Raw genomic sequence first — 21,076 nt, forward strand, 5'->3', positions numbered from 1 at the left:
TTTGTGTAGAGATGGGGCCTCTCTATGTTGACCAAGCTGGTCTTGAACTCCTGGCCTCAAGCAATCCTGTCTCAGCCATCTCTCATCAGACTATGTGGCCTTTTTAGGTGCTTCTGACAGTGGCAATTTTGCATTTTTTTCTTTTCTTTCTTTCTTTTTTTTTTTTTTTTTTTTTAATTTGGAGACAGAGTCTCGCTCTGTCGCCCAGGCCGGAGTACAGTGGCGCGATCTCAGCTCACTGAAACCTCCACCTCCTGGGTTCAAGCAATTCTCCTCAGTCTCCCGAGTAGCTGGGACTACAGGCATTCGCCACCACACCGAGCTAATTTTTTGTATTTTAGTAGAGACGGGGTTTCACCATGTTGCCCAGGCTGGTTTTGAACTCCTGAACTCAGGAAATCTGCCCACCTCAGCCTCCCAAAGTGCTGGGATTACAGGTATGAACCACTTTGCCTGGGTTTTTCTTTTTCCTTCCTTCCTTCCTTCCTTCCTTCCTTCCTTCCTTCCTTCCTTCCTTCCTTCCTTCCTTCCTTCCTTCCTTCTTTCCTTCTTTCCCTCTTTCCTTCCTTCCCTCTCTCTTTCTCTCTCTCTTTTTTTCTTTCTTTCTTTCCCTTCCTTCCTTCCTTCTTTCTCTCTTTCTTTCTTTCTCTCTCTCTCTCTCTCTTTCTTTTGTTCTTCTTTCTTTCTTCTTTCTTACGACAGGGTCTCACTCTATCACCCAGGCTGGAGTGCAGAAGTGCAATCATGGTTCACTGTAGCCTCAACCTCCTGGGCTCAAGGGATCCTCCCTTCTCAGCCTCCCGAGTGGCATGCGCCACCATGCCCAGCTAATTTTTTAAAAATTTTGTAGTGAGAGGGTCTTGCTATGTTGCCCAGGCTGGGCTCGAACTCCTGGACTCAAGTGATCCTACTGCCTCGGCCTCTCAAAGTGCTGGGATTACAGGCGAGGGCCACCACACCCGGCCCGATTTTGCATTTCCTCAGCGATTCATGTTATTCATGTCTGTCTGTCTGTTAGACTGTGAGCTCCAAGGAAAGAGGGCTCCCTGGAGCTGGAGCTCCCTGCAGTGCCTCTAGCTCAGAAGATGCACGTGAAATGCTCATCAAATGAATAACAAAGTCAATGATGGGGACGAGAGGCCTTGTAACTGGCAGTATTTCCCAGGCTTCTCTGAGGGGCCCTGTCCTCTACCCAAGCTACACACCTTCCCTGGGAGACCTCACCCACCCCAGTGTGCCAGCCACCCCCAGTTCTGAGCCCCCAGGTCTCTCTCCTAAGGACGATGCCTCATGGACCCCAGACTCACCGCAACCCAGCTAATTTTCAGCTTCTCCCTCCTCCCACCCCCTCCATCCACGTCCACACAGCAACAGCCGTCCCCACCCGTCCCCACCCTCCGTCTCCTCAATGCCCACCCTGCCCAGGGCGCCCACCACACCCCTGCCCGGCAGTCACCAACCCATGCAGTCCTTCATCAGCATGAAGCCGCTCTCATAGCCGGGAAAACACTCGCACTCAAAGCTGCCTGGGGTGTTGACACAGGCGCCCTGGCCGCAGAGGTCAGGGGAGATGCGACACTCGTCGATATCTGCAGGGAGAGGAGGCAGAGGCTGGAGGGACCGTGTGTGACGCATCACGAGGCACAACGCAGAGGGGTCCCTGTCCTTTGATGGGGGTGTGGGCTAGAGGAAGCCTGTCCGCAGACATAAGAGGGGAGGGGTCCCTGGATGCAGACATGATGGGGTGCCGGAGGGGGTCATCAAATCTGTAGACATGACAGGCGGAACAGAAGCTCCCAAAAGGAGCTGTGGAAATGGACAGACCCCAAACTAAACATGACAAGGGCACGGAGTTTTCTCACAGCCCAGAGCTCTCCATTTTCTTTATTTTGGTGGTAGATTTGTTTGTTTGTTTGATTTTATTTTATTTTTATTACTTATTTATTTATTTATTTAGAGACAGTCTCACTCTGTCACCCAAGCTGGAGTGCAGTGATGCAGACTCGGCTCACTGCAACTTCTGCCTCCCAGGATCAAGCAATTCTCCTGCCTCAGTCTCCCGAGTAGCTGGGATTACAGGCATGTGCCACTGTGCCCGACTAATTTTGTATTTTTTTTTTTTTTTTTTTTTTTTTTTTGAGACGGAGTCTCGCTCTGTCACCCAGGCTGGAGTGCAGTGGCCGGACCTCAGCTCACTGCAAGCTCCGCCTCCTGGGTTTACGCCATTCTCCTGCCTCAGCCTCCAGAGTAGCTGGGACTACAGGCGCCCGCCACCTCGCCCGGCTAGTTTTTTTTTGTATTTTTAGTAGAGACGGGGTTTCACCATGTTAGCCAGGATGGTCTTGATCTCCTGACCTCGTGATCCACCCGTCTCGGCCTCCCAAAGTGCTGGGATTACAGGCTTGAGCCACCGCGCCCGGCCTAATTTTGTATTTTTAGTAAGATGGGGTTTCACCATGTTGGCCAGCCTGTTCTCGAACTCCTGACCTAAAGCAGTCCACCCACCTCGGCCTTCCAAAGTGCTGGGATTACAGGCGTGAGCCACTGCACACAGCCTGTTTGTTTTTTCAGAGACAGGGTCTTGCTCTGTCACCCAGGCTGGAGTGCAGCGGTGTGATCACAGCTCACTGCAGCCTCAACCTCCCGGGGGCTCAAGGGATCCTTCTGCCTCAGCCTCTGGAGTAGCTGGGACTACACTTAATGCAATAATAATTTTTTAGTTTTTGCAGAGATGGAGGTCTTGCTGTGTTACCCAGGCTAGTCTCAAACTCTTGGGCTCAAGCAATCCTCCCACCTTGGCCTCCAAAAGTGCTGGGATTACAGGCGTGAGCCACCATGCCGGCCCTGGAGGCCTCTAAAGGTCACCTTTGCCAGCCCCTTCTTTTATGTTTTATTTACTTATTTATTTATTTTTGAGATGCAGTCTCGTTCTGTGACCCAGGCTGGAGTACAATTGCATGATCTTGGCTTACTGTAACCTCCGCCTCCTGGGTTCAACTGATTCTCCTGCCTCAGCCTCACAAGTAACTGGGATTACAGGTGCCCACCACCACACCCAGCTAATTTTTGTACTCTTAGTAGAGACAGGGTATTGCCATGTTGGCCAGGCTGGTCTCGAACTCCTGACCTCAAGTGATCCACTCACTTTGGCCTCCCAAAGTGCTGGGATTACAGGTATGATCCATCGCACCTGGCCCAGCCCCTTCTTTTATAGTCAGGGTCCCTGCAGCCCAAGGAGGGCAATCACCTGCCCTAGGTCACACTGCACTGAGGCAGACACAAGAAGTGCCTAAAGAACAGGTGCTTGCTGGGCACAGTGGCGCATGCCTGTAATCCCAGCACTTTGGGAGGCTGAGGTGGGTGGATCACCTGAGGTCGGGAGTTCAAGATCATCCTGACCAACATGGAGAAACCCCATCTCTATTGAAAAATACAGTATTAGCCAGGCATGGTGGTGCATGCCTGTAATCCCAGCTACTCAGGAAGCTGAGGCAGGAGCATCTCTTGAACCTGGGAGGCGGAGGTTGGAGTAAGCCGAGATCGTGCCATTGCACTCCAGCCTGGGCAACAAGAGTGAAACTCCGTCTCAAAAAAGAAGAAGAAGGAGAAAGAGAAGGAGAAGGAGAAGGAGAAGAGGAAAGAGGGAAGAGGGAAGAGGAAGAGGAAGAAAGAAGAAAGAAGAAGAAAAAGAAAAACGGGCATTGTCTCTACGTCTTATTCGAGGCCCCGATCCCTTCCAAGGATCACGCTCTCTCCACAAGGCAGAGGTGGCACCTACCTGTGCAGTTCTGTTCTTGGGCATCCAGAGCGAAGCCCCCCGCACAGGCACAGTGGAAGCTGCCCACCGTGTTTCTGCAGGTACCATGCGTGCAGAGGCCAGGGAACGCCTTGCATTCATTCACATCTGAAGTACAGGGGCATCAAACCAACCCGACGTCCCCAAGCTCCGGATCCATACACCAAGCCCTCCCTGGGTTCTTAGTGCCTGGCCTTGCCCACATCCCCTTTTCCCCAAACACACCTCCCATCTCCAGGCTTTTGCCTGTGCCATGCCCCTCCCCATCCTTCCGGGGGCCTGACCCCTTCCCCAACTGCACCTTTATAGAACGGCCGGCCAGACAGGAAGTCCCGGCTGGCAAAGCCCAGCCCCCGCGGGCACAGGCTGGCAAACTCCAAGGACTCGGGATCCGGGCAGGCCTCGCACTCGGCTCCCCAGGCGGCCCCAATGGAGCAGCAGCAGACGTCCATCCGGTACTTGCCAGGCAGGGTGACCCCACACTCATCCTTGTCCCATCGCAGGAAACATGCTTCCAATCTCACATCTGCACAAGGGAACGGTCACTGCGTCCCCACCCCTGCCACACTGTGCCCGCTGCGAGACAGGCATGCCGCTCAGTCACTCCCATTGGAAACTTTCTCCCGGACGCAGCCAGGTCGAGGGCCAGGGTGAAAAAGGGTGACTTCCTCCAGGCACTGCCTGGGAGGGTACTATGTGTACTGTTCTGTAGCACTGTTCTAAGCCCCTCTATCCATATATTTGTTTTAATGATTGATTCATTGGTTGATTGATTTGTTTTGAGACATAGTCTTGCTCTGTCGCCCAGGCTGGAGTGCAGTGGCACAATCTCAGCTCACTGCAACCTCCACCTCCCAGGTTCAAGCAATTCTCCTGCTTCAGCCTCCCGAGAAGCTGGGATTACAGGCGTGTGCCACCACACCCAGCTAACTTTTGGGTTTTTTTAGTAGAGACTTGGTTTCACCACGTTGACCAGGCTGATCTCGAACTCAAGCGATCTGCCCACCTCGGCCTCCCACAGTGCTGTGATTACAGGTGTGAGCCACTGTGCCTGACGAATTTTTTTTTTAAGACAGAGTCTCACTCTGTCCCCTAGGCTGTAGTGCAGTGGCACAATCTCAGCTCACTGCAACCTCCACCTCCTGGGTTCAAGCGATTCTCCTGCCTCAGCCTGCCGAGTAGCTGGGATTACAGGCACCCGCCACCACACCTGGCTAATTTTTGTATTTTAGTAGAGATTGAGTTTCACCATGTTAACCAGGCAGGTCTTGAACTCTTGACCTCAAGCAATCCACCCGCCTCGGCCTCCCAAAAGTGCTGGCATTACAGGCGTGAGCCACCATGCCCGGCCACTAAGGCTTTTTTTTTTTTTTTTTTTTTGAGATAGAGTCTCGCTCTGTCATCCAGGCTGGAGTGCAGTGGCCTGATCTCGGCTCACTGCAAGTTCCGCCCAAGTTCATGCCATTCTCCTGCCCCAGCCTCCTGAGTAGCTGGGACTACAGGCGCCCACCACTACGCCCGGCTAATTTGTTGTTGTTGTTGTTGTTGTATTTTTAGTAGAGACAGGGTTTCACCGTGTTAGCCAGGATGGTCTCAATCTCCTGACCTCATGATCCGCCCGTCTCGGCCTCCCAAAGTGCTGGGATTACAGAAGTGAGCCACCACGCCCGGCCTAACTTTTGTGTTTTTTAATAGAGACTCGGTTTCTACACGTTGGCCAAGCTGATCTCAAACTCAAGTGATCTGCTCACCTCGACCTCCCAAAGTGCTGGGATTATAGGCGTGAGCCACTATGCCTGGCCACTAAGGATTTTTAGGGCAGTGAAACTACCCTATGTGACACTACATTGGTGAACATATGTCATTATACATTCGTCCAAACCCACAGAATGTCCAACACACCAAGGGTAAACCCTAAGGTGCTCTATGGACTTGGAGATGACAGTGATGTACCTGCGTAGTTTCATCCATTGTAACAAATGCACCCTCTAACCCTGGGGCAAGATGTTGATAGTGGAGGAGGCTGTACGTGCGTGGAGGTGGGGGCTATATGTTCATATTTGCTGTGAACCTAAAACCGTCGTCAAAGATAAATCCTGGCTGGAATTCCAGCACTCTGGGATGCTGAGGTGGGGAGATCCCTTGAGGCCAGGAGTTTGAGACCAGCCTAGGCAAGATAGTGAGACCTTGTCCCTACTAAAAAAAAAAAAAAAAAAAAAAGTACCAATAAAGAAATAAATTAGCTGGGTATGGTGGTACACACCTGTAGTCTCAGCTGCTCAGGAGATCAAGGTACAAAAATTAGCTGAACCCAGGAAGTGCAAGTTGTAGTGAGATGAGATTGTGCCACTGCACTCCTGCCTGGGTGACAGAGTGACACCCTGTCTCAAGAAAAAAGAAGAAAGAAAAAAAAACCCACCCAAATGTCTTTCACGATGTGTTAGCCGAAGGCGGAGGATCCCAAAGGATGCCTGAAATCTCTCCTATTCGGGCCGGGTGCGGCAGCTCACGCCTATAATCCCAACACTTTGGGAGGCCCAGCCGGGCAGATCACCTGAGGTCAGGAGTTCAAGATCAGCCTGGCCAACATGGTAAAACCCCGTCTCTACTAAAAATACAAAAATTAGCCAGGCGTGGTGGTGTGTGCCTGTAATCCTAGCTACTCAGGAGGCTGAGGCAGGAGAATGGCTTGAACCCGGGAGGTGGAAGTTGCAGTAAGCCGAGATCGTGCCACCGCACTCCAGCCTGGGCGACATAAGCGAGACTCCATCTCAAAAAAAAAAAATCTCTCCTGTTCCTTGAGTTGCTGCGGGTGGAGGGAACGAAGGAAGGACGGGTGGCCCCGTGTGTGGACCTCCCCTGGACTCACCCACGCACAGCCGGCCCGAGGCTTCCAGCATCAGGCCCTCTGGACACTCGCAGCGGAAAGACCCGGCAGTGTTGACACAACGCCCGTTGGGACAGACTCCCGGGAAGGACTCACACTCGTTCACATCTGGGTGGCAGAAAGTAAGGGAGGAGGGAAAGCCAGAGAGTCCAGGAAGGGGAAGGGTGCTGGCTGGCCATTCCCCTGGGGTTTCAAGTTGTCCTTGGGGAGGAAGGAAGGGGATGGAGACAGGGATTGGGGACTGTCAAGAAGGCCTGGGGACCAGGGAGGGAGAACGTCTGTCCCCATCGTAAAAGACTCCAGGGCGGGGCTGGAGGTGGCACCCATGGGGGTGATGCAACTGGTGGTGTGCGGGCTCTGGAGTGGGGGTGAGCTGGACACAGGCAGGGAGTTACCATCGCAGGTGACACCCGTCATCCGGGCAAAGCCCCGGGCACAGGCAGGGTCTGCAATTGGAAAACGAGAATGAAGAGCGGAGTCATTCTCTCATGCCAGCCCCAGGGGGGACCCGCCCCATTGAGGGCTTTTCCCGTGGGCACCTGGGAGGCCCCGAGGAGGATGTTACCAATCTCGCAGCGTTCGCAGGGGCTCCCCCAGGCTGCCCCAAGGGTGGCGCAGCACTCGGACCGCAGGCTGGCTCCCTGAAGGTTCACTTCACAGTGGCTCCCCTGGATCTTCAGCCAGCAGGTGCCCTTGGTGCTGTCTGGGGAGAAAAGGCAGGTCACCTGTCTCACCTGCCGGGCCCACACCTGCACCCTGACCCACAGATGCCCAGCTTCTGGAACGCCATCAGGCTCCGGGGCCGCTCACCTAGACAGATGGTACCAGAGGAGTCCAGCCGGCTGCCAGGGGCACATTTGCAGGTGTAGGAGCCAGCCAGGTTCTGACAGATGCCGTTCACACACGGGCTGGACAGGCATTCATCGACATCTGCAGGGACAGCCCCCCACCAGGCCATGAACTGCAGGAGGAGGAGCCTTACCTGGCCAGGACCCCTCCTCCCCCAAGGGACTGCTGTACCCAGTGGCACAGGGTGCACCCAAATACACAAGTGTGCAGAGGGCACTGGAATCAAATGCGTGTGCAAGCACATGTGTGTGCTGAGCTGTGTGTGTACACGCTGTAAGAGACAGGAAATGCCAAACTGTTTTCCTTTTTTTCTTTCTTTTTTTTTTCTTTTTTATGAGACAGAGTCTCGCTCTGTTGCCCAGGCTGGAGTGCAGTGGCACCATCCCGGCTCACTGCAACCTCTGTCTCCCGGGTTCAAGCAATTCTCATGCCTCAGCCTCCGAAGTAGCTGGGACTACAGGCATGTGCTACCTTGCCGGGCTAATTTTTTTTTGCATTTTTAGTAGAGACAGGGTTTCATGATGTAGACCAGGCTGGTCTCAAACTCCCAACCTCAGGTGGTCCACCCGCCTCGGCCTCCCAAAGTGCTGGGATTCTAGGTGTGAGCCACTGCATCCAGCCAAAACTGTATTCTTACTCTCACCTTCAACACAACACAACACAACACAACACAGAATACATCAGTGGTCAGACGTGGATTTTTTTGTTTGTTTGTTTTTGCCAAACTGCCCAATTCTCCGACACCAGTAGGGTGCCCTATAGTTCAGTTCTGATGTTATCTGCCTGGAGTTGAAGTCTGACTCCACAGGTTGAGGGCTCAGTCCCACAAGACTGTCATCCACTCAGATGCCAATTGCAAATCGGGGCCTCCAGAATTTCTGCCTTCTCCTCGGGCTTGATCATCTGCTAGAGTGACTCACAGGACTCAGGGAAATACTTAACTTATGTTTACTAGTTTATTATGAAAGACATTATAGGCTGGGTGCAGTGGCTCATGCCTGTCATCCCAGCATTTTAGGAGGCTGAGGCAGGTGGATCACGGAGGTCAGGAGTTTGAGACCAGCCTGGCCAACACGATGAAATCCCATCTCTATTAAAAATACAAATTAATCCCAGCACTTTGAGAGGCCGAGATGGGTGGATCACGAGGTCAGGAGATCGAGATCATCCTGGCTAACACGGTGAAACTCCGTCTCTACTGAAAAATACAAAAAACTAGCCAGGCGAGGTGGCGGGTGCCTGTAGTCTCAGCTACTTGGGAGGCTGAGGCAGGAGAATGGCGTAAACCCAGGAGGCGGAGCTTGCAGTGAGCTGAGATCCGGCCACTGCACTCCAGCCTGGGCGACAGAGCGAGACTCCGTCTCAAAAATATATATATATACAAATTAGCCGGGTGTGGTGGTGCATGCCTGCAGTCCCAGCTACTTGGGAGGCTGAGGCAGGATAATCTCTTGAACCATGGGAGAATTGTTTGAACCCAGGAGGTAGAGGTTACAGTGAGCCGAGATCGCGCCATCGCACTCCAGCCTGGGCGACAGAGCGAGACTCTGTCTCAAAAAGACAAAATAAAAAAATAAAGGATATTAAGGATATTACAAATGATGAACAGCCAGATGGAAGAGATGCATGGTGCGGGGTATCTGGGAGGAGACGTGAAATTTCCGTGCCTGCTCTGGGCGTGCCACCTTGCCAGCACACAGATGTGTCCATCCACCTGGAAGCTCTCCAAACTCCACAGTTCGAGTAGGACTTCTGGGATGTATGTATAAATGTGTGCCCCTGAGTGTGTACCACTGTGTGTGACTGGGACCACAAGTGTGGGAAGTGTGAGAATGAGTGTATGGGCCAGGCATGGTGGCTCGCGCCTATAATCCCAGAACTTTGGGAGGCTGAGGTGGGTGGATCACTTGAGGTCAGGAGTTCGAGACCAGCCTGGCGAACATGGTGAAACCCTGTCTCTACTAAAAATACAAAAATTATTGCAAGGCCGGGCGCGGTGGCTCAAGCCTGTAATCCCAGCACTTTGGGAGGCCGAGATGGGCGGATCACGAGGTCAGGAGATTGAGACCATCCTGGCTAACACGGTGAAACCCCGTCTCTACTAAAAAAAATACAAAATACTAGCTGGGCGAGGTGGCGGGCACCTGTAGTCCCAGCTATTCGGGAGGCTGAGGCAGGAGAATGGCATAAACCCGGGAGGCAGAGCTTGCAGTGAGCTGAGATCCGGCCACTGCACTCCAGCCCAGGTGACAGAGCGAGACTCCGTCTCAAAAAAAAAAAAAAAAAAATTATCTGGGTGTGGTGGTGGGCACCTGTAATCCCAGCTACTCAGGAGGCTGAAGCGGGAGAATCGCTTGAACTGGGAGGCGGAGGTTGCAGTGAGCCAAGATCGCGCCACTGCACTCCAGCCTGGGTGATAGAGCAAGACTCTGTCTCAAAAAAAAAAAAAAAGAGGCCGGGCGCGGTGGCTCAAGCCTGTAATCCCAGCACTTTGGGAGGCCGAGACGGGCAGATCACGAGGTCAGGAGATCGAGACCATCCTGGCTAACACGGTGAAACCCCGTCTCTACTCAAAATACAAAAACTAGCCGGGCGAGGTGGCGGGCGCCTGTAGTCCCAGCTACTCGGGAGGCTGAGGCAGGAGAATGGCGTAAACCCGGGAGGCGGAGCTTGCAGTGAGCTGAGATCTGGCCACTGCACTCCAGTCCGGGCGACAGAGCGAGACTCCGCCTCAAAAAAAAAAAAAAAAAAAAAAAAAAAGAATCAGTGTGTATGTAAATGTGAGTATATGCATGTCTTTGAGTGCGTGTGTGTGAATGTAGGTACATATGCAAGTGTCTTTGAGTATGCATGTCTGTGTACACATGCACACAGCATGTCTGAATGTATTTGTCTGCATGTACACAGCATGTGCAGTGTGTCTGGGTTTATGTATGCATGACACATGCAACATGCATGTCTGAATGTGGCTGTGTGCAGGATGTTTCTGAGTGTGTGCATATGTGTCTTGTGTACACACCTCATGCAACATGTGTGAGTATCGGAGCGTGTGTATATATGTTTGTGTGCACACTACATATAGCATACATGTGTGTGTGAATAGAGGTAACATGTAAGCATCTTTGAGTGTGTGCATGTCTCTGTGTGCATACGCTACACACAGAGTATGTCGGGGCATGTGTGTGTGTGTGTGTGCGCAAACCCACGTGAGCCCGGGACCCTGTACCTTTGCAGATCTCCGTGTCCTGCCAGAAGTGGAAGCCGGGGGGGCAGGAGCAGCTGTAGCTGCCGGGGCTATTCTGGCACCACCCGTTGTCACACAGGAGGCTGTTGAGGGCACACTCATCCACGTCTGTGGGGTGGGTGTGGGAGAGGGGGTGAGGAGTCTGCAGTGGAGGAGGTTGGCCGTGCATCCACCCTCCAGGTGGTGTGCTTACCTGTGCACTCCTTGCCTGAGGCACCTGCCTCATAACCCAGGTTGCAGATGCAGCGGTAGCTGCCCCGAAGGTTCTCACACACGCCATTGGCACAAACCTCAGGGTCCAGAGCACACTCGTTGATATCTGCGGCGGGAGGAGAGAGGGTGTGTCCCGGTGCCCCAGGGGTCTCTAGAAGTCAGATTCCCCAAGGCAAGAGCTCCAGCTCAGACCCGGCCTCATTTTTCTCTAAACCGGGGTTTCTCAGCCTGAGCACTGCTAACATTTGGGGCCAGATCATTTTTTGCTGCGAGGGGCCATCTCATGCGTTTTAGGATGTCGAGCAGCTTCCATGGCCTCCATCCATGAGATGTCAGTAGCACCCACCTCGCCCCAGTATTACTCCAGACATTGTGAAATGACCTCGGCAGGGCAGGGGCCAAATCATCTCCAGTTTGGAGATAGTGGAGCAGACATTCATACAGTGGCACTGTCATAAAAATAAAAGCAATTATAGGCCAGATACGGTGGCTATCACCTGTAATCCCACCACTTTGGGAGGCTGAGGTGGGAGGATTGCTTGAGCCCAGGAGTTTGAGACCAGCCTGGACAACATAGCAAGACCCCATCTCTATAAAAAGTAAAATTTTTTTTGAGACAGGGTCTCACTCTGTCACATAGGCTGGAGTGCAGTGGTGCAATCTTGGCTCACTGCAACCTCCGCCTCCCTGGTTCAAGTAATTCTCGTGACTCAGTAGCTGGGATTACCCCCAAGTAGCTGGGATTACAGCCACCACGCCTGGCTAACTTTTCTATTTTTAGTAGAGATGGGGTTTCACCATGTTAGCCAGGCTGGTCTGGAACTCCTGACTTCAAGTGATCCACCCGCCTCAGCCTCCCAAAGTGCTGGCTTTACAGACGTGAGCCACCACACCTGGCCAAAAAGTAAATTTTTAAAAAATTGCCTGGGCATGGCGGCTCATGTTTGTAATCACAGCACTTGGGGAGGCTGAGGTGGGTGGATCACTTGGGGCCAGAAGTTTGAGACCAGCCTGGGCAACATGGCAAAACCCCGTCTCTACTAAAACAAACAAACAAACAAAAAAAATTAGCCAGGCGTGGTGACGCATGCCTGTAATCCCAGCTATTTGGAAGGCTGAGGTAGGAGAATCGCTTGAACCCAGGAGGCAGAGGTTGCAGTGAGCCAAGATCCCGCCACTGCACTGTAGCCCGGGTAACAGAGCAAAACGAAAAGAAAAGAAAGAGAGAGAGAGACAAGAAAGAAAGAAAGAAAGAAAGAAAAGAAAGAAAGAGAGAGAGAGAGAGAGAGAGAGAGAGAGAGAGAGAAAGAAAGAAAGAAAGAAAGAAAGAAAGAAAGAAAGAAAGAAAGAAAGAAAGAAAGAAAGAGGAAGGAAGGAGGAAAGGAGGGAGGGAGGGAGGGAGGAAGGGAGGAAGGAAGGAAGGAAGGAAGGAAGGAAGGAAGGAAGGAAGGAAGGAAGGAAGGAAGGAAGGAAGGAAGGAAAGAAGGAAAAACAAATCAGCAGGTCATGGCGGTGACTGCCTGCAGTCCCAGCTACTCAGGTGGTATCGCTTGAGCCCAAGAGGTCAAGGTTGCAGTGAGCCGTGATGGCACCACATCACTTGAGCCTGGGCAATACAGTGAGATCCCATCTCTGAAAAAGGGTGGGGGTAATCTTAGACGCAGACACACATACAGGGAGAACACCATGTGAAGGTGGAGGCAGAAACGGGGCAACGCCTCTATGAGCCAAGAAACGTCAAAGATTGCCGGCCGCCACCAGAAGCTGCGACAGAGTCTCCCTCAAAGGCTCCGAGGGAACCAGCCCTGCCCGCACCTTGATCTCTGACCTCTGGCCTCCAGAAGTGTGAGAATCAACTTATGTTGTTGAGGCCATCCGGTCTGGGGCACTTTGTTACGGGAACCCCAGGCAAACCGAACGGCCCCTGACCACAGCGCTCCCCACATCTGGTAGGGGCAGGCTGGCTGCTGTTTGGAGGGGCTGGGCTCCACTTACCTCGACCATCGGTGGTAATGCCAAGCCCACTGCTGCACAGTGCCTGGAACTCGGCTGGGGACAAAGGGACAGAGTGAGATGGGTCAGGGAGCTTAGCCATGGCTTGGATTCAGCCATAGGCAAGGACGAGGTCCCCTGGTCTTGGGCAAGAGTTTGGGACTAAGAAGTAACTCCACACCCCGGAGAGAAAGCAACTCCCTTCAGCCTCTTTGTGAGAAGAGCCCCCACTCCATGGGAGCTACAACCCCCCACCACAAGCGAGGACCAATGGAGGCACTCAGACCAAGGAGGCCATGGGGATCAGGCAGCCAGATGCTCACCGGAGTTCTTGGCAGGACAAAGCTGGCAGGGCTCCCCAAAACCATGGTCTGGGTTGGCACAGCAACACTCAGACTTGGTGACGGTGCCAGGGAAGGGGCGGGCACAGGAGCCCTTCTCGATGGCCCCGTAGCAGGTGCTTCGCACATGCGTGTCCATGCACATGCGGCCATCCGTGCCCACTGACAGCCCCTCCAGGCAATGGCAGTGGAAGGAGCCCTCGGTGTTGGTGCAGTGGCCATTCACGCAGATGCCGGGCGTCTGGCACTCGTCAATGTCTGCAGAAGCCGTGGGGGCATGGGGATGGGTTCCAGCCTGCTCCCTTCCTCTCTCCCCTCCCCATCTCCCACCATTTCCATTTTCCCAGCGCTTCTTCTCTGCTTCTTTGTTTTTGGATGGAGTCTTGCTCTGTCGCCCAGGTTGGAGTGCAGTGGCACAATCTCAGCTCACTGCAAGCTCCGCCTCCTGGGTTCACGCCATTCTCCTGCCTCAGCCTCCCGAGTAGCTGGGACTACAGGTGCCCGCCACCACTCCCGGCTAATTTTTTGTATTTTTTTTTTTTAGTAAAGATGGGGTTTCACTGTGTTATCCAGGATGGTCTCGATCTCCTGACCTTCTGCCCACCTCAGCCTCCCAAAGGGCTGGGATTACAGGTGTGAGCCACCGCGCCCGGCCTAAACAAATTTTTTAAAGGCAGGGTCTGACTCCCAGACTGGAGTGCAGTGGCGTGATCGTAGCTCACTGCAGCCTCCATCTTCTGGGCTCAAGCGATCCTGCTGCCTCAGCGTCCTGAGTAGCAGGGACTACAGGGGTGCATCTCCATGTTTGGCTAATTTTTAAATTTTTTCTATCGAGATGGAGTCTTATCATGTTGCCCAGGCTGGTCTCAATCAAACTCCTGAGCTCAAGTGATCCTTCTGCCTCAGCCTTCCAAAGTACTGGGATTACAGGTGCATGCTACCATGCCCAGCTGATTTTTTTTTTTTTTTTTTAGATAGAGATGGGGTCTATGTTGCCCAGGCTGGTCTCGAACTCCTGGCCTCAAGTGATTCTTTAATCTCAGCCTCCTAAAGTGCTGGAATCACAGATGAACCTGGCCCCTCCCCACCTTATAACCCATCTCTCTCTCTTTTTTTTGTCTTTTGAGACAGAGTCTCACTCTTGTCACCCAGGTTGGAGGGCAATGGCACAATCTCAGCTCACTGCAACCTCTACCTCCCAGGATCAAGCAATTCTCCTGCCTCAGCCTCCCAAGTAGCTGGGATTACAGGTGCCCACGACCATGCCCGGCTAATTTCTTGTATTTTTAGTAGAGACGGGGTTTCACCATGTTGGGCAGGCTGGTCTCGAACTCCTGACCTCAAGAGATCCATCTGCCTTGGCCTCCCAAAGTGCTGGGATTACAGGCGTGAGCCACGGCATGTGCCTGTTCCTTTCTTCCTTTTCTTGTTCTTCGCTTCTTCCTTTTTCCCTCCTCGTCTTTCTCTCCCTACCCCTTCTCTTCTCCTTCTCTCATGCTCATCCTGTCCCTGTCCGGTCCCTCTCCTCTTCCTCCCCCTCCCTCTGCTTCCCCATCTCCCTTCTCCCCTCAGCTGGCCAGTCTTGCTCCAGGCTTACCCATGCAGTAGCGGCCGCCAGGCGCCAGCAGGAAGCCAGGTTTGCAGAGGCAGGAGAAGCTGCCATCCTCGTTGAGACACACGCCATTGACGCACATGGTGCTGGTGGCACACTCATTATGGTCTGGGGACAGCAGGAGAGGATGGGTCCAGGCAGGGGGCCGGGTGCCCGGCCCACACTGGGACCCTCTCTCTCCCTCCTCCAAACTCCAGGGCTGAGTCCCCCAGGATCCCTCTCTGGCATGTGGGAGGCAAACAAGCTGTGGTTGTCTGTGACTGTGTATGCTTGTATATTAGTCTGTCCCCTGGGGTGTGAGTTCCCTGGGGCACGACCCCTGTCTTGCTCAGGCTGTATACAGTAAGTGCTGCATAAATATTTGCTCAAAGCTGAATAAAGGTGGTGGTGGTTGCATGACATTGGAAATTTATTAAATTTCAGTGAATTGTTCATTTTAAAATGTTTAAATATTTTTTATTATTTATTTATTTATTTATTTTTTTGAGGCGGAGTCTCGCTCTGTCGCCCAGGCTGGAGTGCAGTGGCTGGATCTAAGCTCACTGCAAGCTCCGCCTCCCGGATTTACGCCATTCTCCTGCCTCAGCCTCCCGAGTAGCTGGGGCTACAGGCACCCACCACCTTGCCCGGCTAGTTTTTGTATTTTTAGTAGAGACGAGGTTTCACCGTGTTAACCAGGCTGGTCTCGATCTCCTGACCTCGTGATCCGCCCGTCTCGGCCTCCCAAAGTGCTGGGATTACAGGCTTGAGCCACCGCGCCCGGCCAATATTTTTTAAAAGACTACTTTTTTTTTTTTTTTTTTTTTTGAGACAGTCTAGCTCTGTCACACAGGCTGGAGCACAGAAGTATGATCTCGGCTCACTGCAACCTCCGCCTCACAGGTTCAAGCAATTCTGCTGCTTCAGCCTCTCGAGTAGCTGGGATTACAGGCATGTACCACCATGCTGGGCTAATCGTTTTTGTATTTTTAGTAGAGATGGGGTTTCACCATGTTGACCAGGCTGGCCTTGAACTCCTGACCTCAAGTGATCTGCCCACCTCAGCCTCCCAAAGTGCTGGGATTACAGGCGTGAGCCACCCCGCCCAACCTCTTGTTCAGTTTTAAATGATTAAATTTAGGTTGTGTGAATCTTACTTCAATTTTACAAAAAGGAAAGGGAAATAAGGTTAGTAAGAACATGGTCTAATTTAACAGACGGTGGTACGTGCAGAAACGAGTTGTTTTCCAAAATGTCAGTTTTAAATAATAAACGACTGAACATACATTAAAAAAAATAAATGCATGAAATGCCACCACAAAAATTTACACATGAGCATTCACAGAAGTATTATTCCTAACAGCAAAAAGTGAAAACAAACCAGTGTCCTACTGATGAACGGATCAACACACTGTGGTCTATTCATGTAACGGAACATTATTCAGCCATGAAAAAGAATGAAGAAGCCAGGAATGCTGGCTCATGCCTGTAGTCCCAGCTATTCAAGTGGCTGAGGCGGGGGGATTGCTTGAGACCCCCAGAACCCTTCCCTGGGGTGTGGGAGGCAAAAAGCTGTGGTTGTCTGTGGCTGTGTTTGCTTGCGTATTAGTCTGTCTGTTAGGATGTGAGTTAAAGTCTGGCCTAGGCAACATAGTGAGATCCAATCACAAAAAAATAAATACATGGCTGGGCTCTGTGGCTCACACCTGTAATCCCAGCACTTTGGGAGGCTGAGGCGGTCAGATCACCGGAGGTCAGGTGTTCAAGACCAGCCTGGTCAGCATTGTGAAACCCCGTCTCTACTAAAAATACAAACGTTAGCTGGGCACGGTGCCGCAGCTGTAATCCCACCTACTCAGGAGGCTGAGGCAGGAGAATTGCTTGAACCTGGGCAGCGGAGTTGCAGTGAGCCAAGACGGCACCACTGCACTCCAGCCTGGGACATAGAGGGAGACTCAAAATAAGTAAATAAATGGATAAATATGTGTGTGTGTGTGTGTGTGTGTGTGTGTATATATATATACATATTTTTTTTTTAAAAATAAGGTCTAGCTCTGTCACCCAGGCTAGAGTGCAGTGATGCAATCACAGCTCACTGCAGCCTCAAACTCCTGGGCTCAAGTGATCCTCCTGCCTCAATCTCCTGAGTAGCTGGGACTACAGGCACACACCACCATGCCAGGCTAATTTTTGGGTCTTCTGTAGAGACAGGGTCTTGCTATGTTGCCCAGGCTGGTCTTGAACTCCTGGCCTCAAGCGACCCTCCTGCCTTCCCAAGTCCTGGGATTACAGGTGTGAGCCACCAAGCTTGGCATAAAAAAAAAAAATTTTTTTTTGAGACTGAGTCTCACTCTGTCACCCACACTGGAGTGCAGTGGTGTGATCTTGGCTCACTGTAGCCTCTATCTCCTGGGTTCAAGCAATTCTCCTGCCTCAGCCTCCCAAGTAGCTGGGATTACAGGCATGTGCCATCACACTCAGCTAATTTTTGTATTATTAGTGGTGACAGGGTTTCACCATGTTGGCCAGGCTGGTCTCAAACACCTGACCTCAAGTGATCCTCCCACCTCAGCCTCCCAAAGTGTTGGGATTAGAAGCATAAGCCACTGTGCCTGGCTCAAAATTTATTTAATTAAAAAAAAAAAAAATGAGGCCTGACGTGATGGTTCACACCTATAATCCCAGCACTTTGGGAGGCTGAGGCAAGCAGATCACGAGGTCAGGAGATCAAGTCTCTATTAAAATACAAAAAATTAGCCGGGTGTAGTGGTGGGGGCTGGTAGTCCCAGTCACTCAGGAGGCTGAGGCAGGGGAATCGCAATCACTTGAACCCGGGAGGCGGAGGTTGCAGTGAGCTGAGGTTGCACCACTGCACTCCAGCCTGGTGACACGGCAAGATGCCATGTAAAAAAAAAAAAAAAAAAAAAAAGGCCGGGCGCGGTGGCTCACACCTGTAATCCCAGCACTTTGGGAGGCCGAGGTGGGCGGGTCATGAGGTCAGGAGATCGAGACCATCCTGGCTAACACGGTGAAATCCCATCTCTACTAAAAATACAAAAAAATTAGCCGGGCGTGGTGGCGGGCGCCTGTAGTCCCAGCTACTCAGGAGGCTGATGCAGGAGAATGGCATGAACCCGGGAGGCAGAGCTTGCAGTGAGCCGAGATCATGTCACTGCACTCCAGCCTGGGCAACAGGGCAAGACTCCGTCTCAAAAAAAAAAAAGGAAAAAAAAAAAAAAAGAAGCACCAGTACACGCTGCAATATGGATGAATCTTGAAAACATCATATTCAGCAAAAGAAGCCAGTCACAGAAAGCCATGATTCCCTTTTGTCCAGAACTGGCAACTTCATTGAGTCAGAAAACCGATTCACCTGGCACCCAGGGCTGCAGGCGAAGACAAAGAATTATAGAGTGACTATTAGTGAATACCAGGTTTGTTTTCGAGGCAATAAAGGTATTTTCTAGTTGGGTTGTAGTGATGCTTGTCCACCTCTGTGCATACACTAAAAACTGTTGACTAGCACACTTCAAATGGCTAATTTTATGGTATATGAATTATATATCAATAAATGCCAAAAATGTCTTTTTAAATGAAGGAATGCAGAAAGCACAAGATGCTTCCACCCGAGGGAAGACTTGAAGGCAGACCTCCTGAGATAAGGTGACAGAGTCAAGGGGTTCCCTTGGGTTATGGCTTGTGGGAGCCAAGTCCCCATTGGCTCCCACAAGCCATAACCCACCATATCCCAGAGAAAGCTGATGGGGGCGCTCTCCAAGGTCCTGATCTCAACCCCCACCAACCCCCCCGGCCCCCTCATCGGCCAGGCTCTTCCAAGCCATCCTAGGATGGGGAGGAATCCTGCTTCAGGCCAGGGTCAGGTGGTTACCAGTGTGGTCTTGCCCAAAAGACCCTTTCTTTTTCTTTTTCTTTTTTTGTTTTTTTTGACAGAGTTTCACTCTTGTTGCCCAGGCTAGAGTGCAGTGGTGTGATCTCAGCTCACTGCAACCCCTGCCTCCCAGGTTCAAGTGATTCTGCTGCCTTGGCCTCCCGAGTAGCTGGGGTTACAGGTGTCTGCCACCATGCCCGGCTAATTTTTTGTTTTTAGTAGAGACAGGGTTTCACTATGTTGGTCAGGCTGGTCTCGAACTTCTGACTTCAGGTGATCCACCCACCTCGGCCTCCCAAAGTGCTGGGATTACAGGTGTGATCTTTTCTTTTTTCTTTTTAGGAGATAGAGTCTCGCTCTATCAGCCAGGCTGGAGTGCAGGGGCACGAGCACAGCTCACTGCAGCCTCAATCTTTTCAGCTCAAGAGATTCCCCTGCCTCAGCCTTGCAAAGTGCTGGGATTACAGGCATGAGCCACCAAGGCTGGCCCCAAAAGGTCCTTTTTTGTGATTCATGGAATAAATTGAGGAAGGAGGAAATGAAGGGGAGAGTCAGGGTGGTCGGGGGATAAGAAGGGTCTAAGGTGGGCTGCTGGGTTCAGAGGTGAGCAGAAAAGACATCGTAGGGAGGGAGGAGGGTTTGGGGGCAGAGTGAAGATTTGAGGTGGCTATAAAAGGCAGCTAGTGGGGCCCAGAAGCCCCTGCCCACTCGCCCACCCCCAACTCACCCACACAGTTCTTGCCGTCGGGGCTGAGCTTGAAGCCTGCATTGCAGACACACTGGAAGCTGCCCTCTGTGTTGACACAGCGGCCCAGGTGACAAAGGCCGCCACTGACAATGCACTCGTCCACATCTGCGGGGAAGGCAGGTGGGCAGTCAAGAGGCGCCCCCCACCCTCCAAGCCTGGGCCAGAACCCCCACCATCACTCCCACTCTCGGATGGACAGCCGTACCCACGCATGCCTGCTTGGTGGGCGTGGCCTGGAAGCCCAGGTAGCACCGGCAGTGGTAGGTGCCAGGGATGTTGACGCAGTCACCGTGGTGGCAGGGGCTACTGGTGCATTCATCTACATCTGAGGGGAGAGGACCCTGAGCCCCAGCACCAGCAGGGCAGTGAGAACCCACCCTCCCCACCTGGCTGTGGCTCACCGATGCACTCGCCACGCACGTCCTGGGTGTAGCCCACATTACACTCGCAGCGGTAGCTGGAAGGCGTGGGCAGGCAGCGACCATTCAGACACAGGTTGGTGAAGTGTCGGCAGATGTCAATGGTCTGGTTCAGGGTAGCAGTGCCTACGGGTAGGGCCGGCAGAGGCATCTGAGCAGTGGCTGGCCCCCGCCCCAGTCTGGAGACTGGGCTTCACCTCTCTGGGCCCAGATACCCCCTCTAAGGTTGGCACCCTGCCCCAGCTCAGATTCTGCCCCCTCTCACCTGGAGAGACCTGCCTTAGATTCAGAACTCCAACCTGGGACCTAGATCCCTCCAACCTGATGCCTAGATCCCTCCAACCTGGGGTCTAGATCCCTCCACCCTGGGGTCTAGCTCCCTCCAACCTGAAGCCTAGATCCCTCCAACCTGATGCCTAGATCCCTCCACCCTGGGGTCTAGATCCCTCCAACCTGGGGTCTAGATCCCTCCACCCTGGGGTCTAGCTCCCTCCAACCTGAAGCCTAGCTCCCTCCAACCTGGGGCCTAGATCCCTCCAACCTGGGGCCTAGATCCCTCCACCCTGGGGTCTAGATCCCTCCACCCTGGGGCCTAGATCCCTCCAACCTGGAGCCTTAGATCCCTCCAACCTGGGGCCTAGATCCCTCTAACCTGGGCCCAGAGATGCCTGGACACTCTGGGCCCAAATCCTCACTATGGGGCAAGACCCCAACCCAGGCCTAAATCCTTCATCTCAGACCCCCACACCAGACCCAAGCTTCCCACCCAAAGCCCAAACCCTGACTTATTTATTTATTTTTTTCAGGGAAAGGGTCTCACTCTGTCACCCAGGCTGGAGTGCAGTGGCACAATCACAGCTCACTGAAGCTTCCAGTTCCTGGGCTCCAGCGATCCTCCTGCCTCATCCTTCTAAGTGGCAGGGACTACTGGTGCACATCACCACACCTAGCTAATTTTAAATTTGCTGTAGAGACAGGGTCTCGCTATGTTGCCCAGGCTGGTCTCAAACTCCTGGCCTCAAGCAATCCTTCCACCTCGGCCTCCCAAAGTACTGGGATTACAGGCATGAGCCGCTGTTTCCAGCCCAAACTCTAACTCTGAGGACC

General features: G+C 52.7%; 1 protein-coding gene across 1 annotated transcript in view; it reads right to left on the bottom strand.

The window, feature by feature from the left end:
• The window catches only part of FBN3 (fibrillin 3), an 88,806-nt gene that overhangs the window by 56,114 nt on the left and 11,616 nt on the right, over positions 1-21,076 (bottom strand). Inside the window, exons 11-25 of the mRNA XM_010385037.2 lie at positions 19,952-20,095; positions 19,756-19,875; positions 19,530-19,655; positions 14,920-15,042; positions 13,305-13,580; positions 12,985-13,038; positions 10,970-11,095; positions 10,759-10,884; positions 7,494-7,613; positions 7,249-7,386; positions 7,079-7,129; positions 6,666-6,791; positions 4,098-4,322; positions 3,779-3,904; positions 1,461-1,589 (exon numbers count right to left, since the gene is read on the bottom strand). Coding sequence (XP_010383339.2) covers positions 1,461-1,589; positions 3,779-3,904; positions 4,098-4,322; positions 6,666-6,791; positions 7,079-7,129; positions 7,249-7,386; positions 7,494-7,613; positions 10,759-10,884; positions 10,970-11,095; positions 12,985-13,038; positions 13,305-13,580; positions 14,920-15,042; positions 19,530-19,655; positions 19,756-19,875; positions 19,952-20,095 — 2,010 coding nt within the window. The remainder of the gene's footprint in view (positions 1-1,460; positions 1,590-3,778; positions 3,905-4,097; positions 4,323-6,665; positions 6,792-7,078; positions 7,130-7,248; positions 7,387-7,493; positions 7,614-10,758; positions 10,885-10,969; positions 11,096-12,984; positions 13,039-13,304; positions 13,581-14,919; positions 15,043-19,529; positions 19,656-19,755; positions 19,876-19,951; positions 20,096-21,076) is intronic.

The sequence above is a fragment of the Rhinopithecus roxellana genome, chromosome 8, assembly GCF_007565055.1.
Source record: "Rhinopithecus roxellana isolate Shanxi Qingling chromosome 8, ASM756505v1, whole genome shotgun sequence".
Classification (NCBI taxonomy): Eukaryota; Metazoa; Chordata; class Mammalia; order Primates; family Cercopithecidae; genus Rhinopithecus; species Rhinopithecus roxellana.